Source organism: Artibeus jamaicensis, unplaced genomic scaffold (genome assembly GCF_021234435.1).
Source record: "Artibeus jamaicensis isolate MK-2021 breed Jamaican fruit bat unplaced genomic scaffold, CSHL_Jam_final contig_558, whole genome shotgun sequence".
In the NCBI taxonomy this organism is placed as follows: domain Eukaryota; kingdom Metazoa; phylum Chordata; class Mammalia; order Chiroptera; family Phyllostomidae; genus Artibeus; species Artibeus jamaicensis.
Window position 1 is genome coordinate 4753526 of NW_026521886.1, and position 16084 is coordinate 4769609.

At 47.4% G+C, this 16084-nt stretch overlaps 2 protein-coding genes across 2 annotated transcripts in view; both read right to left on the reverse strand.

Annotated features, from left to right (window-relative positions):
- Positions 1 to 8372: 8372 nt before the first annotated feature.
- Positions 8373 to 15146, reverse strand: ABTB1 (ankyrin repeat and BTB domain containing 1). The gene is given in 17 exon segments (XM_053670280.1): positions 8373 to 8518; positions 8521 to 8578; positions 8663 to 8746; positions 8748 to 8916; positions 9490 to 9571; positions 10602 to 10663; positions 10665 to 10832; positions 11324 to 11359; positions 11361 to 11392; positions 11394 to 11431; positions 11846 to 11888; positions 11985 to 12118; positions 12216 to 12324; positions 12326 to 12410; positions 13509 to 13571; positions 14704 to 14814; positions 15130 to 15146. Coding segments are annotated over 17 exon segments (1437 nt in total).
- Positions 14986 to 16084, reverse strand: part of PODXL2 (podocalyxin like 2) — a 55510-nt gene continuing 54411 nt past the window's right edge. Inside the window, exon 8 of the mRNA XM_037135066.2 lies at positions 14986 to 15394. Within this exon, the coding sequence (XP_036990961.2) occupies positions 15182 to 15394 (213 nt within the window). The 3' untranslated portion in view covers positions 14986 to 15181. The remainder of the gene's footprint in view (positions 15395 to 16084) is intronic.

A 16084-nucleotide genomic window follows, 5' to 3' on the forward strand; every position in this document is an offset into this window, starting at 1 on the left:
TGCCTGGGTTGCAGGCCAGTTCCCAGCAGGGGACGTATGAGAGGCAACCATACATTGATATTTCTCTCCCTCTTTCCTTCCCTTCCCCTCTAAAGATAAATAAATAAAATCTTTTAAAAAATTATTTTGCTGTTGAATAAACAGTCCTACCACACATTAGAAACCATCCTACAGGCAATTTGACGTGACTAAAGGCATAAGAAACATTAGTAGTGGTGTTGCAGCTCATCTAAGAGTTTTTAGTACAGTCGACAAAAGTTATATATTTTCCATCTAGAGCTACATTAGCATTTTTAAAGAAACCATTTCCCTATCCTTTAGAGTAACCACAGGTCCCCAGTTATCTTTCCTGGGGAGTACAAACACCTATGAAACATGAAATGAAAGTTTGTTTAACATATGATCCAGTCTACTTTTCTTCTAGTTGGCTTTGTGGGGATATTATCTTCAGTGTCTTAAGTCATACCTTATCTCCAGGCTCCAAGGAATGTAGCAAACCTGTGGGGAAGATATCTCTAATACAGATAAAATCATTAATCACAGCTAAGGTCTGACTTAAATGTTGTACATAGTTCATAATTTCATAAGGACTCAGTTGAATCCCAGTTCCAGGAACCACCCTTATCCTGAGCAGAACAATATGTAAAACATGATCCCAATGGAGATGAGCTTCTTCACACAGTTTAGCTACATTTTTCTTATGGTATAATTAATCTTCTCTAGCTTCCCAGAAGCCTAAGGTCTCCATGCCATGTGGGGTTTCCACTTGATTCCTAAAAATTTACCAACATTCTGTGAAAATTCTGAAATAAGAACAGCTCCATTATCATTCTGGATGCTGCAAGGTAGGCCAAAGGGAGAAATTGTTTCCTTCAGCAAGGCTTACACCGCCTCTGAGGATCCTCAGATCTAATAGGATAGGTCTCCTGAAAAGGTAGCAACAAAGACTAACAAATACTGTATGTCCATTTTTAGGCCCTCTGTATCTGGCTAAAGCCTACTTGCCAGTCTTCAAACAGGCACTGTCCTTGGTATTGTTCCCCTTCTTTCATCTGATGGGGATCTGTCTTAAAGTTGTTCTTCTGGCACACAGTACATCTAGCTTCTGTTTTCCATATGGCTTTAAGAATTCCAGGACCTCAAATCAGTATATACCTCACTCTCTTTTTTTTTTTTTTTTTAGATTTTACTTACTTCTCTTTAGAGAGGAAGGGGGGAAGGAGAGAGGGAGAGAAACATCAATGTATGGTTGCCTTTCATGCATCCCCTGCTGGGAACTGGCCTGCAGGGAACTGGCCTGCAACCCAGGCATATGCCCTAACTGGGAATCGAACCACAATTGTGTGGTTCGCAGACCCGCGCTCAATCCACTGAGCTACACCAGCCAGGCTACCTCACTCTCTTTAATACTATCAGTTCACCTTTCTAAGCAGAGGTTCCTGGCAGTAAGGCCTTGGCCTCTACTTTTCTTTCAAGAGTCACAATGACATACCCATCTTTTCTGTTCCCTTTGTCCACATAACTGCTTCCATCTGTATATAGAGTCCAATCTGCCTCTTCTAGAGGATGGTCCTGTAAATCAATTAGTTTTGAGGGAGACCTTGAGATTATCAAGAATTGTTTGGTACCCCCCCATTCTTCCAGCAGTGAGTCACAAATTTCCTTTTTGCTCTAGCAGGCTTAATACTTGGTGGGGTATATAAATGGTGATAGGCTGTACCAAGTAACACTTTTCACCTTCCTAGTTTTTGTAGCAGATCACAGGTGGCTGCTACAGCTCTCAAGCATGCCGGCCACCCCTGGACAGTGTGATCTAGTTTCTTTTCTTTTCTTTTTTTTGAAGTATTTTTTATTGATTGTGCTATTATAGTTTTCCCAATTTTCCCCCTTTATCCCCCCTCCACCCCGCATCCCCCAACCCTCCAGCATTTCCCCCGCTTTGTTCATGTCCATGGGCTGTATATATAAGCTCTTTGAGTCCTGTTTCCTATATGATTTTTTCTCTCTCCTCATCTATTTTATGCCAACTAATTATGCTTCTTCTTCCTGTACCTTTTCCCTGATATTCCTCCCTTCCCCTTCCCTTCACCTTTCCTATGATTCTGTTACAGTTCTCATTGTTTGCTTAGTTTTTGTTTTCATTGTTTTTCTTTTCTTTTAGGTTCATTTGTTGATAATTGTGAGTTCATTGTCATTTTACTGTTCATAGTTTTGATCTTCTTTTTCTTAGATAAGTCCCTTTAACATTTCATGTAATAAGGGCTTGCTGATGATGAACTCCATTAAGTTGACCTTATCTAGGAAGCACTTTATCTGCCCTTACATTCTAAATGATTGTTTTGCTGGAGAAAGTAATCTTGGATGTAGTTCCTTGCCTTTCATGATTTCAAATACTTCTTTCTAGCCCCTTCTTGCCTGCAAGATTTCTTTTGAAAAATCAGCTGATAGTCTTATGAGAACTCCTTTGAAGATAACTCTCTCTTTTCCTCTTGCTGCTTTTAAGATTCTCTCTTTATCTTTAACCTTGGGTAACTTAATGATGATGTGCCTTGGTGTGTTCCTCTTTGGGTCCAACTTCTTCAGGACTCTCTGGGCTTCCTGAACTTCCTGGAAGTCTATTTTATTTGCCAGATTGGGAAGGTTTTCCTTCATTATTTGTTCAAATAAGTTTGCAATTTCTTGGTGTTCCTCTTTTCCTTCTGGCACCTCTATAATTCAGATATTGGAATGTTTCAGGTTGTTCCAGAGGTTTGTAAGACTCTCTTCACTTTTTTGAATTCTTGTTTCTTCATTCTTTTCCCATTAGATGTTTATTTTTTTCCTTTTGTTCCAAATCATTGCTTTGAGTCCTGGTTTTCTTCCTGTCACTGTTGGTTCCCTGAATATTTTGTTTTGTTTCACTTTGTTTTTTTATTTTTTTTTGACCAAGCTCAATCAGTTCTGTGAGCATTTTAATTACCAGGGCTTTAAGTTCTCCATCAGATAGGTTAGCTATCTCCTCATCACTTAGTTCTCTTTCTAAGGTTTTGCTCTGTTCTCTCTTTGTTCTGTTCTCTCATATTTCTTTGTCTTGGTGCAGCTAATAGGTTGTAAGGGGGCATGGCCTTAGGTATTCACCAGGGCAGGGCAACCCTCTCTGTTGCTCTGGTGCTGCCTGCAGGGGAGGGGCCAGAGACGGAACAATGCCGCTTGCCTGCTTGTCTCTAGTGCATTTCCCAACTGGACTCTCATGTGAGACTGGGAGTTTTACCCACTGCAGCAACTGCTGTACTCCACAGTCAACTCTGAGACTCAGTTTCAACTTCAGCTGGCCCCGCCTGCCAGGTCTGCTGCCTCACTTCGGTTCTTCTGAGTTGGCCAGCACAGTCCACTGCCTTACCAGTCTGCTTATTCTGATTGTTTCTTTTCTTTAATTCATTGGTTATCAGAGTTTTATGCAGTTAGATTTTCTGGTGCTTTTGGTTGTTTATTGATTTTTAGATTGGTTGTTATCCTCTTTTTGGTTGTGCAAGGAAGCTGAGTTTCTACCTATGCCTCCATTTTAGCTGGAACTTGATCTAGTTTCTTTGACAATCCCAATAAGACTCCTACCAGATTAGAGCAGGAACCTTACTGCTTGCTGGCAAATCTGGGCCTTCTGTGCTGAACTTTATAGCTACAAGATGCCAAATGGTTCAAAGTAATTATAGTATTAGTTAAATGACACATCTACATATTGTAACAGAGTTCTTCATTCTAGTTTTAGATCTTTTCAGCCTTGGCTCAGTGTCTCCCCCAAAATTGTAGGCCAGTTCTTTCATTTATTTATTTATTTATTTTCATTAATTCATTAATTCATTCATTCATTCATTCATTTTTAGAGAGGGGAAGGGAAGGAGAAAGAGTGAGAGAGAAACATCAATGTGTGGTTGCCTCTCATGTGTCCCCCACTGAGGACCTGGCCTGCAACCCAGGCATGTGCCCTGACTGGGAATCGATGCTTCACAGGCCCGTGCTCAATCCACTGAGCTACACCAGCCAGGTGTAGGCGAGTTCTTAAACCCTTGTGGTAAGACTGTCCAGCAGTAGAGTCTTGCCCTGAGAGTCCAGGTCCTGCCATTCAAAAGCAAACAATGGTTGAGAGTCTTGGTCAACTGGCATGCAAAAGAAAGCATCTTTTAAGTCCAATACTGAATACCAGAGGCTGTGCAGGGTATGCTGTTCTGTATGTCATTTATAGCTCTTAAATCTTGTATTATAGAGGGAGTGGCAGGGACAAATAGGTCCAAATTTCTGAACCTTCTCAATTATTGTACATATTCCCTCTAGGCCTTCCTTTTGTAGGGATACTGCCTCTTACTGGAGTCTCCACCTCGGGTCTGAGGTCAACTTTAACAAAGGAGGCTGCTAAGCCTTCCCTGGACTTCCAGCAGCCCACACAAAGGTGTTTACTTGATTCTCAATTTTTTATGGTGAGCACTGCTTTCCTCCTTCCCTTAGTTTCATAAGAAAATTCTGGCATGCCCTGGAGGGAACTGTAGGTGGAGCTGTCATTATTCTGGAGAGAGTGATCTGAGCTCAGAGTTTCAATAACAAATCCCAGAGGAGAAAAAACATATCTCCCACAGAACATTCTTAATGTCTTCAAGGAACATTGGCTTTCAGGGCTTCCAGAAATTCCAGTTACAGTTCAGCTAGAGGTCTAAGGACCACAAAATATGTTGCTTTGGTATCAATCAAAAGGGTCTACAATTTGTCCCCCCACTGTCAGTTTTACCTGAGTTCTCAGACTCTGACCTCCTTTTCCCTTGCTTGGGACACTTATTTTTGCAGTGCACTTTTTCCCTTTCAATATGATTGCCCTGCCCTGGTAGGAGTTTGTCATCCACCAAATTTGGTTCCCTAACAGGTCTGAGATAAAGAGATCAGTTCTGGCTCACCTCCTTTGGCTCCCTCAGTCAAGTTAGGAGGAGGACTCCCCAGGGCTGGAGGGGCCATGGGAGCCCTGACCGTGCTTACAGCAGCCATCTTTATCTTCCTGGTCCCTCTATTCTGAGCTTCTGCTATCTGCCATAGGCAAATTCTTTTTTCTCTGAGCCATTTCCCCATTCCTCTGATCTTTGACAAAACAACTCTAAATGCAGTATAGTACAGTAGTTTAAAGAACCATTCATCATCTAGCATTCTCCTAAATCCAGATTAAACATAAGCCAAGCAGCATTACAATAAAAAACCATTTTCTTAGATCATAATCATAGGTCAACCAGTCAGTCAGAATTCACCCCAAAGGTCTGTTCCCAGAACAGAGGCTACCCCACCACCATATTCTACCAGAGCTCTGTAATATTACACAAACCAGAAGGCACCTCTTTACCATACAGAGCTCTATAAACCAGAAACCACCATAATTAAACGGGACTGCAATCCCAAACCAGAAAGCTCAGTGATTCAATTGCAAGTGAAGGTGACATGGGTGCTGAGAATCAGAGAAGAGTCCCCAAATGAAATCATGTGACAGCTGCTAGGGAGTCTCCAATTCCACACACTAGGGCCCCTCAGTCCGAGCAGCCAGTGGGACTTCATGCCAAATAGCCACTTAACAGACTCCTGAAGATGCCTTATCTGGGTCACCTGAACATGAAATTGGAGGTCAGTGATTATGCTGCCTGCCACTACCAGAGTGAATAAGTAGAGACAAGTATTAAATTTTTATGGGTGCTTTATTCAGATGGCTGGCAACATAGAAAGACAGTGGGTTATGTACCCTCAGAAACCGTCTTAACATCTCATTTTAAGTCTGCCTTTTTATAAGAAGAAAAGGTAGGTAAGAGGTTTGGGAAAAGGTTAATTGGATAACAGCAAGTTTCCCAGTACTCCTTTACCTGTTGATCAATTCTTTTTTTTTTTAAATTTAATTGTTATTCAAGTAGTTTTCTGTCTTTTACTCCCATCCCAGCCCACTCCAGATACCAACTGCTGGTTAATTCTTTATCTGCATCCCTCCTTGCAACACAATGGCTCAGATACCATCTCCATGGTTTGCAGATCTCCTAAGGTACAAAAGGTTGAATTGCTTGTGGACCTCTCGGAGTCATTGTGGCCATGCATTTCAGTTCCTGGAATAACAGCTTTCCACGTGCATTAATCCCTTAAGCCTGTTAACTAAGGCTAAAATCTCTGACTCTAGAGTTCCCCTATCAAGTAGGCAACTTGGGAACTGGGTGTTTGGCTAACACAGAGGCAGAGGTAGATGTGCTTCACTTCTTTAAACAATCAAAAGAAAGATAACAACCAATTTAAAAAGAAAAAAAAAACAAGAACTGCAGAAAAATCCAACTGTATGGAAGTCCAACAACCAAGAAGTTAGAGAAACATTCATCCAGACTGGTAGGAGGGGCGGAGACAGGAAGCCGAGGCAACAAAGATGCACAAAAAGGTAGCAGTTGGTGGGCCAGGGTGGGAGAAGGAGATGGTGGACTGACATATCCCACATTTGAGTGAGGATAAGATGGGAAGAACAACTGGGGAGCAAGACAGTCTGTGCAACCCAGGGTTCCACCACGGGAAACTAAAGACTCAAAGTCTCTGTCTGTAAAAACCTTTGGCAGGTGAGGCAGCAGGAGAAACTCTTAGTCTCACTGGAGAGTCCATTAGAGGGACCCACAGGGTCCTAGAATGTGCACAAGCCCGCCTATCTGGGAATCAGCACCTGAAAGGGCACAATCTGCTTGTGGGAAGTGACTGAAAGTGGAGTGAGAGCCAAGCAAGTGACATTGTTCCCTCTCTGACTCTTTCTCCACATACAGTGCTACAATGCAGCAAAGAGGTTTGCCTGGGGCTCTGGCCCTTACAATGTGCACCTTAACAAAAAAAATATGGCCCAAATGAAAGAACAGATCAAAGCTCCCCCCAAAATGCAACTAAGTGATGAAGAGATAGCCAACCTATCAAATGCACAGTTCAAAACCCTGATTATCAGGATGTCCACAGAATTGATTGAGTATGGTCACAAAATAAAAGAAGAAGTGAAGGCTATGCAAAATTAAATAAAGCAAAATATACAGGAAACCCACAGTGAAGGAAGGAAACTGGGACTCAAATCAAAGATTTGGAACAGAAGCAAGAAATAAACATTCAACTGCAACAAAATGAAGAAATCAGAATTTTTAAAAATGAGGAGAAGCTTAGGAATCTCTGGAACAACCTTAAACATTACAACATCCAAATCATAGGGGTGTCAGAAGGAAAAGAGGAAGACCAAGAAATTGAAAACATATTTGAAAAAAATAATGATGGAAAACGTCCCTAATCTGGCAAAAGAAATAGACATACAAGTCCAGGAAGTTCAGAGAGTCCTAAAGAATTTGGACCCAAGGAGGAACACACCAAGGCACATCATAATTACATTACCCAAGATCAAAATGAAGGAGAGAATCTTAAAAGCTAAAAGAGGAAAGAAGATAGTTACCTGCAAAGGAATTCCCATAAGACTACCAGTTAAGTACTCAAAGAAACCTTGCAGGCTAGAAGGAGCTGGAAAGAAGTATTCCAAGTTATGAAAGGCAAGGACCTGCATCCACAATTATTCTATCCAGCAAAGCAATCATTTAGAATGGAAGGGCAGATAAAGTGCTTCCCAGATAAGGTCAAATTAAAGGAGTTCATTTTCACCAAACCCTTCTTATATGAAATGTTAAAGGGACTTATCTAAGAAAAAGAAAAAGATCAAAACTATAAATGACAACAAATGAAAATAGTAAAATGACAATAAACACAACTATCAACGACTGAACCTAAAAAACAAAAATAAAAACTAAGCAAACAACTAGAACAAGAACAGAATCACAGAAATTGAGATCACATGGAGGATTATCAGCGGGAAGGAGGTTGGGGAGAATGGGGGTAAAGATACAGGGAATCAGAAGCATAATTGGTAGGCACAAAATACACAGGGGAAGATTAAGAATAGTATAGGAAATGGAGAAGCCAAAGAACTTATATGTACGACCCATAGTTATGAACTAAGGTGGGAGAATGCTGGAAGGAGGGGTAGTGCTGGGCAGAGAGAGATAAAGTGGAGGGGAAAATGGGACAACTGTAATAGCATAATCAATAAAATACACAAAAAAAGAAGGCAACATGGTTTTAGGAAGCAAGAAGCCAGGGAGAGCCAGACTAGGATGGGGAGAGGGTCCTGGGGTAGGGAGGCTAAGAGATCCCATTCCAAGTTTCCCTGAGTGATGCCCAACCCAAGGCCTTGGGGGCTGGTTTGTGAACTGGGGGAGGAAGCTTATATCTAGGTAACCCTCCCTGGGGTCTTCAAGCATACGAGGGAGCACATGGTTGACCAGACCACATGTGCAGTCCACAGGGAGCCCCTAACCCAGTGACAGTCAGCAGTTGAGGCCAATAGACACTAGCAGGCCCTCAAGGGCATGTAGCTGCTGCTGCATCACCTCAATGTTGCTGTAGATCTATACCATGCTGGCCATGTAGAAGCGGATATCATCTATCAGCAGGATAGACCCCAGCTTTTGCCAACCACCAGAGCCACCACATCTTCCCTCACAGCCTCTGAGAACTCTTTCCACTCTACCAGCTGTGAACAGACTAGCTCAGGGCATGCCTGCTGCCCACCACTGACCACTGCCTGCCCCCACCCACCAAAGCGTATACAGCCCACCTTCTTGATAACCTTAGCCATGTACTCATTGCACTGATCCTCAAAGCCTACCAGGCAAAATAGCTTGGCCACAGGCCACACACCTGCACATGCCGACCATGGTATCCTCATCCAGCAGCTGGGCCAGACTGCAGTCACACAGTTGTTTCAGACCCAGCAATAGGTATATGTTAGCCATCTTCAGCATATCATAAGCCACATTTGCAATGGGGGGGGGGGCAATTGTAGTGAAATGAGGGTGAGGAAGGGTGCACCTCGAGGTCACCAAGACCTCTCAGGGGCCCAGCTGTAAGGTTGGGACCTGCTGGGGAGAGAGGTTGGAGGCTTCAAGCAGAGCAGACGCTCCCTACCCATGCCAGGTGCCTGGCCTAGATCCCCACTGATATAAATGGGACCAAAAGGGACAGAAGAACCTGGAGTTCCCATGCCTCAGGCAAAGCAAAGCCTGAGCTCTGAATCACACAGACATGAGCTAGGAAATTCTACTTGTGGCATCTTGGGCAAATCACTTCACCTCTGTGTCTTAGCTGCCCTGTGAGCTGCAGACAATCATGCCTGCCTTAAAAGGCTGCCAGAAAACTGACAAAAGTTGCTTCTGGTAAAAGTAAGGCAGAGACCCTACTAATGGAGGGGAAGTAACAATTTATTAGCTCCCTCCCACCTATAGAGACTGTGGTATTTAGGGCATAGCCATAGTTGTACCCTGTGCTGGAAGAGATTATGTGCTCAGCTCTGGTCCTGACTCTGGATGGCCACAGGAAGCAGGCTGAATGTAGAGCTGACAGGACCTCTGCCAACCCATCACAGGTCATGTGCATGGTACTTACTTGTGCCAGGCACTGTACTTGCAATGTGCACATTCAACCACACAAGACCTTAAGAGGTAACAACTATCAGCACCCCCATTTTCTAGAAGTGGAAATTGAAGCATAAAGCAGTTGAGTAACTAGCCCAAGATCTCACAGCTCTGTGGGGGACTAACCCAGAATTAAACCAGATTTGGAGCCCAAGTCCTTGCTCTGAGTCATTAAGAAGCTGCCCTCTGGGTGGCAAAGCTTCCTGGGGTCAGGATTGGCCAAGGTGGAAGCTGGGTGGCAGGGTCCAGAGAGCTTGACTACACTACAGGAGAAATGAAATAAGGAGGTAGGAGGGATTCTCTAAAAGGCTATGTGGTAAATACTGTGTGCCACAGGGTCTCTGTCACAGCTGCTCAGCTTTGCCATTGAGTAAAAGCAGCTATGGACAGTACAGAAATTAATGGGTGTAGTTGTAGTTTTCATAAAAAATTATTGACAAACAGGCTAGATATGGCCTGCAGCCCAAGTGGAATGAATAACCAGCAAGCTGCCTGCCCAGGTATACTCACCTCCACATGAAAGGCAGACAAACTTCTCTCTTACAGAAATTGCCATATGTACAATGGCCTTTACAAACACACACATACCTTGGTAGAGAACACTCTTGGCACTATCTGCTGCCACCGATGTTGCCTTGTGTTAGGGAGGCCTTGGAGCAGGTGAAGATAGAGGGAGGCAGTGAAAAAACAGAAGACAGAAGATAAAGAACCCCAGGAGTCTGCAGTAAACTACAGGCAGGAGGCTCAGAGATGCTCACTATTGTGGGAATCCAGGGTTACTGTCCTCTCATTGAAGAAGTTGGGGACCCTATGTGGCTGAGTTGTCCCCAAGTGTCATGTGCTCATGACATGGGTGTTGTCACTCATTCCAGTTCTAGAACCTACTGAGGGCTCTTCCACCTAAAAGAAAAATGCAAATGGGCCCCACACTCCCTCTCCAGCCACATGGAAAACCTGCCTCTCAAAGCCAGTCAGGACCTGGGTACACCCTTAAAGCCCCAAAGTGACATGGGCTGTGTGCCTGTCCTGACCATCGTGCCTCCTGGCCCTGGCACAGAACACACAGCCCACCCCAGCCTGCACCTTGGGGTGGCTGCTGTATGTGTAGTAGATAGAACGCATGGGTGAAGATGCAGGGCCAGATTCAGGGTGATGGCTGGAAGGTAACCAATGGTCTCCAGTCCCTCATTCTCTCCAAAGTAGTCATCCAACAGGGCCTGGAAGTAGTCACTGTGGCCAGAAGAGAAGGCTTGGGGAAGGCTAGGCTTAGGGGAGGCCAGGGCCAGGGCTGTGCCCAGAGGAGCTGGCCCAGGGCTTAATGCAGGGAGGGGGTTGAATATCACCTTGTGAGAGAGACAGCTGTAGCCCTCCACTCAGAAGCAAATATTAGGAAAGATTTTGAAGACATCAGGAAAAAGGAAGGGCAACTCCCCAAGACACCTTGGAGAATGTAAGAGGAGATACCATTAGAGCAAGTGAGAGAAGGTAGAGAGGTTGGCCTCCACCAAAAGCCTACTTTGCCTTGATCCTGGAGGCATGGACTGCCACCCTGTTTGCATATTTAAATACAAGAGAAACAACAGTGTACAACTAGGCTCAGAAAAGGGGTAGGGGTAGGGGTAGGGTGCAGACAGCCAGTAGGACCAGGTCCTCACAGAGCCAGGAGTCCTCTGGTGGGGGAGCCTGATGCTCAGAACCTTCACATACTTGTAAGTGCCTGAGGAAACAACACAGCTTCAGTGAGTTAGGTTGGTTCTGCCAGTTCCTTCCCAAAACCCTGGATCCCAAAGCCTAGACACACCAACTCAGACACTACCTTGCACTTGGCCTCCAGGTCATTGATCCAATAGCTGGCAATGCTTGGCCAAGCACTCAACAGTCACTGTGTTCCACGCTGACCTCCAGGTGGCCTGGGAGCAGTGTGGGAAGTTCAGGGCCTGAGAGGGGCCATTAACAGTATACTACATTGGCATGTAAAGTTTCATAGGTGGTCCCTCCTTCTCAGCCAACTGGCTGCAGAATTGGGACTTGTGGGCCTACATGCTGCTTTGACTTCTCCATAAGAGCCAGTGCCTGAGTTCTACAGGTCCCAGAACAGATGGGAGGGGAGCTAAGTTTATGGGTGAAACAAGCTCTTCCTCATCAGATACACCAACTCATTGTCTGCCAACCCAACCCAGAAGGCAACTGGAACTGCCTCACACTGCAGGGAACAAAGCACCAGGCAGTAAAAGGTAAGCCTAAGGCCACAACTGGGTCTGCTCCTGGACAGAAACACAGCCTCCGCACTGCCTGCTCAACCCTGGCCTGTGGGTCAGGGATCACTGTGTATAGGTACTGCAGCAGGGCCCCAAAGGCCACGGGGTTGATCTGCAGGAAGAGACAGCCAGGAAGGAAGGTTAGAAGTATGGCCCAGCACAAGCCCCCTGCTGTCCCTCTGCTACCCCACCCCAGAGAGGGATGCACCAGTGGGTTCCTGAGGACCATGATGCTCTTGCCCTTCCATTTGGTGTCCAGTATGTTGGTGAAGTAGGCACCGAATGCACCCATGATACAGTGATGGGCTCAGAAGGGCTTCTTGTGTACCATGAAGAACACCTCTCCTTAGTCACACCACTCCAGTCCCCCCTTCCATCCTGTAGGAGAGCCCTCAGCCCTATGCAGGCCACACCTACCTCAGACCCACTGGGCAAAGGCCATCCGCATGCCCTGTGTCTATCCACTACTGTAGGAAGTAGTCACAGTAGTCCCACTTCCTACAGGAGGCTGTCACTTGCTTCTAATTTTGCAGGGCCCTGGTGGATGGTATCACTTACAGCCCCATAGAAGCAGCATTCATCCTGGAAGGTGTTGGCCTTGCAGTGGGCTCCTGGGGGCAGCGGGGCCATGGGGCTGCATGCTATATAGTTGGGGAGGGGCCTGGGGAAATCCTAATTTCCGTCCTCCTCCTCTTCTCCTCACATGTAGGATCCATATACCCTGGGGACACATTCCTAAATGACCCTGGGCCCACTCTGACCCTAGGGCTTAGGCACACAGGCAAAGCCCTGTACATTCACACACACATATTCACTCACACATACCACAGACTACACAAAACAGAGTAGGCTGAGAGGTTGGCCTGGTTCTGTGCACTGAGGACACTGCCATTGACAGGTCCCTGTTCTCACTGAAGTGACATTTAGTGGAGTAGAAGAACAATAAACATATTAACAAATGATAGCAGGTGCTATGAAGAAAAACAAAGCAAAGATGAAGGGTGACAGTGACAGCGGCTACCACAGAGGGAGGCCATGGAAGGGTACTGTGGCAATGACAATGTGCAGAGACCTGAATGAAGTGAGTCAGCCATGCAAAGATCTGGGAAAAAGCAGTCTAAGCAGGAAGAATAGCAAGTGCAAAGGCCCTGAGGTAGCACAAACTTGTAGCAGCACAGAGGAGACCAGTATGGCTGGAACAGGGAGCACATGGGAGAGCCAAACAAGAGAGGCCAGAGGGAGAGAAGGTCATGTAGCAACTCCCAAGCAAAGCAAGGCATTCCATTTCTACACTAAATACATTAAGAAGCCATCAGAGGATTGTAGATGGAGCAGAAGAGGCAGCCATAAGACCAGCGAGAAGGCTGGCACTGCATCTGGTCCAGGGACAGATGTGGTAGCTGGAATAGGCAGGAGCAGCAGAGATGCAAGGTGGACAAAGCAGAGAGTAGGTTCTGAAAGTAGAGCTAACAGTACTTGCTGAATGGGTGTGCAATGAGGAAAAGAAAGGACTCAAGGCTGTTTGCAAACGTGTACACATGCCTTATAGCACTTGCACACATGTACACAAACATCCATAGCCCCTGTTGCCTTCCCTCACCAATGGCCAGAAGGTAGAGTGCCAGCGCTTCAGCTCCACCTGAGGTGGAGAAGGAAGAAGTACTGGGAGGGAGCTGCCAGGACTCAAGCAGCAGCCTCTTCTACGCTGAACACCCACCCAGCTAACACTCACAAGGGGATGGTGTTCCACTTGTCACATACATTCACATCCACATCTCACTGCTGCAACAGGTACCTGGATGGCAGGGGCGGGGGGGCAGGTGTCAGAGCCTGGGTCAGTACAGGCTCATAGTCTGGGAGGGGAGATCCATGGAAGTAGGAGGGAAGACATTCTTTGTGGCTGAAGGAAGCCTCCCCCAGGTAAGGCAGGTGACAGAAAGACCAGCACAGACGGTGTGGAGATGAGAACATAAAAGACAGATCCTGAGCATCAGAGGCCAGGACCTAGAGCTGAAGAGGCTGAGACTCTGGCCTGAAGGCATTTTGGAGAGAGGAGGTGATGGGGGCTCTGCTTTAGCCAGGACCCTCTGGTGACTTAGGGAGGCTTTAGGCAGGGAGGCCAAGGAGGAAGCTGCCTATAGGCATCCTGGTGGTGTGGAAGTATGCAAAGAAGTAGAGATTCTAGAAGGTGGAAGTCAGGAGAAAGGTACAACAGATGATGCAATGTCGAGGCAAGGACATCATCATGGATGGTGGTGGAGCCAACATTGAGAAGGGCAGCCTTGAGGGGTGTCCAGGTTGGACCAGGGGATGCTGAGTAGCATTCAGCTTTGGGAGTTATCTACTAACTCCCAGGTGGCACCTGATGAGAGAGAGTGGCCCAGGGGAGCTGTGGGAATAACTAATGGGGAAGGAAGGGCCAAGTAAAAGAGGTGCCCCACATCCCAACAGGGCCCCCTCTCCACTCCCACCAGAGCCATGGAGATGGTGATTTCAGCTCCATATGTGCTTTAGCTGCATTAATTAATTTCCTAATCTCCGATGACCAGAGGCTGACTGTGGGCCCATGTTTTCCCAACACCAGGTCCACAGGCATCAGGGAGAGGAAACAGATCAGGAGTCCCAGGCCTGCACCTAGTCTGACCTCAGCCTCCAGTACTCAGAGGGTGAACCTCCTCTCCTCCCACTTGTTCTCCAGGGCTCCACAGCAGTCCTCTCCTCCAAGAAGTCCTTTGGGACCATCCTATCCCCACACTCCCATCTGTAAGGCTACTGTGACCCCCGGCGGCCTTTTGCCAGTGGTCTGTGGTGAGAAAGGTGCTGGTGCAGAGGCCGCATGAACTTGTCCTGGAGCCATCCCCTGCAATGCAAGGGGCTGAAGGCACTCTTAGGGTGAAGGCACCCTCTCAGGGCTGCGGGGTCCTCACTGCAATAGGCCCAAGTCCCCCTTCCCGCAGCTGGTGATGAAGGCTCTGGAATCTACGGCACTGTCGAGCGGGCACCCGTGAACTGGCCACAGGCAGCAGAGGTGGCAGCAACTTTGACGCTCCCGAGGACATAAACAGACACCTGCGGCCCCACTCCTCCCTCCCGCTCACCCCACCCTCAAGTTCCCACAGCCCCACCCGCCCCGCAGCAAAAACCAGTCGGGCAGGCAGAGGGACTGGACCCGGTGTGGGCTCCGAGCGGTTTTAATGGGGGGTCCGGGGCCGGCCCCTCAGGACATCAGGTGTGGAGGATTATTCCGAGGCTACGTGGGGTGAGGGGGAAGCGGGAGGAGCCAGCACCCGGGACCAGGTTGTGGGGGGAACCAGGCTGTGGGGGAGCGGCGGTCAGGAGGGAGGGAACGCTACTGTGCGTCCCAGTCCATCTTGCTTGTCCTGATGCAGTGGGCTCACGCCCTCCTCACAGGTGCGTGTCCTCCTCGAACATGTCGGAGTCCTCTGGGTCACGCTTTCCCCCTATGAGCACGCTCCAGCCCCCCGGGCCGTTGACCACCCTGCCGCCGTTCAGTCTGGGATGCTTCTCTTGCATCTCCGACTGGCTGTCACTGGCCACATCCAGCGTGGGGTTGTCGTGGCAGCCGTTCTCTACGAAGCGCAGCTCCTCACCGTGAGACTGTGAACCGGGACCAGGCTGCTGGGCTAGGGCCTCCACCCCGGCCCAACCCCCCCCCCCCCCCCCCCCCCCGCCTCTGACCAACCAACCAGTTGCTCGTTAGTGCCCAGACGACCCAGCTGGTGACCTTGAACAAGTCACTTCATTGTGCCTTCCCTAGTCTATAAAGCCCTATACAGGGAACCCCAAGGACCCTGGACAGATGGCACTTTCCTTCTGTTATGTTTCCACAGCCCAACTCCTTCTTAAAATAATTCTACTGATCCTTTGACTAAAGCCTGTGGCCTCCAGAACACCGGCTGACCCCTCCCAACAGCCTCCTTATAAAGAGAAATTATGGGACTCCTGGGAAAAATGGGAATCTTGCCCTGCTATCTCCTCTGTGGGGATTATTTTCTGACTGTTGGGCAGTGCTGAACTAGGGCTTCTCTGGTGAGAACTCCTGAGATGAGCTCAGGCCTTGCAGGGCTACTCTGCCCCAGAACAGGTTGGTGCCATGAAGGACTCCTGTGGTTGGGGCTAGTTCCCTACACAGAAGGTCATTTGAGATGCAAACATTGGACAGGTAGCCTCACCTGCAGCACTCCATCCCAGGGCAACTACTGCCAGCCCACATGAGATAAAGATGACAAGTTGATGGGCACTTCCATCTCCACCAGCATTGTCCCCAGCCCAGGACCTCTGCCCCAC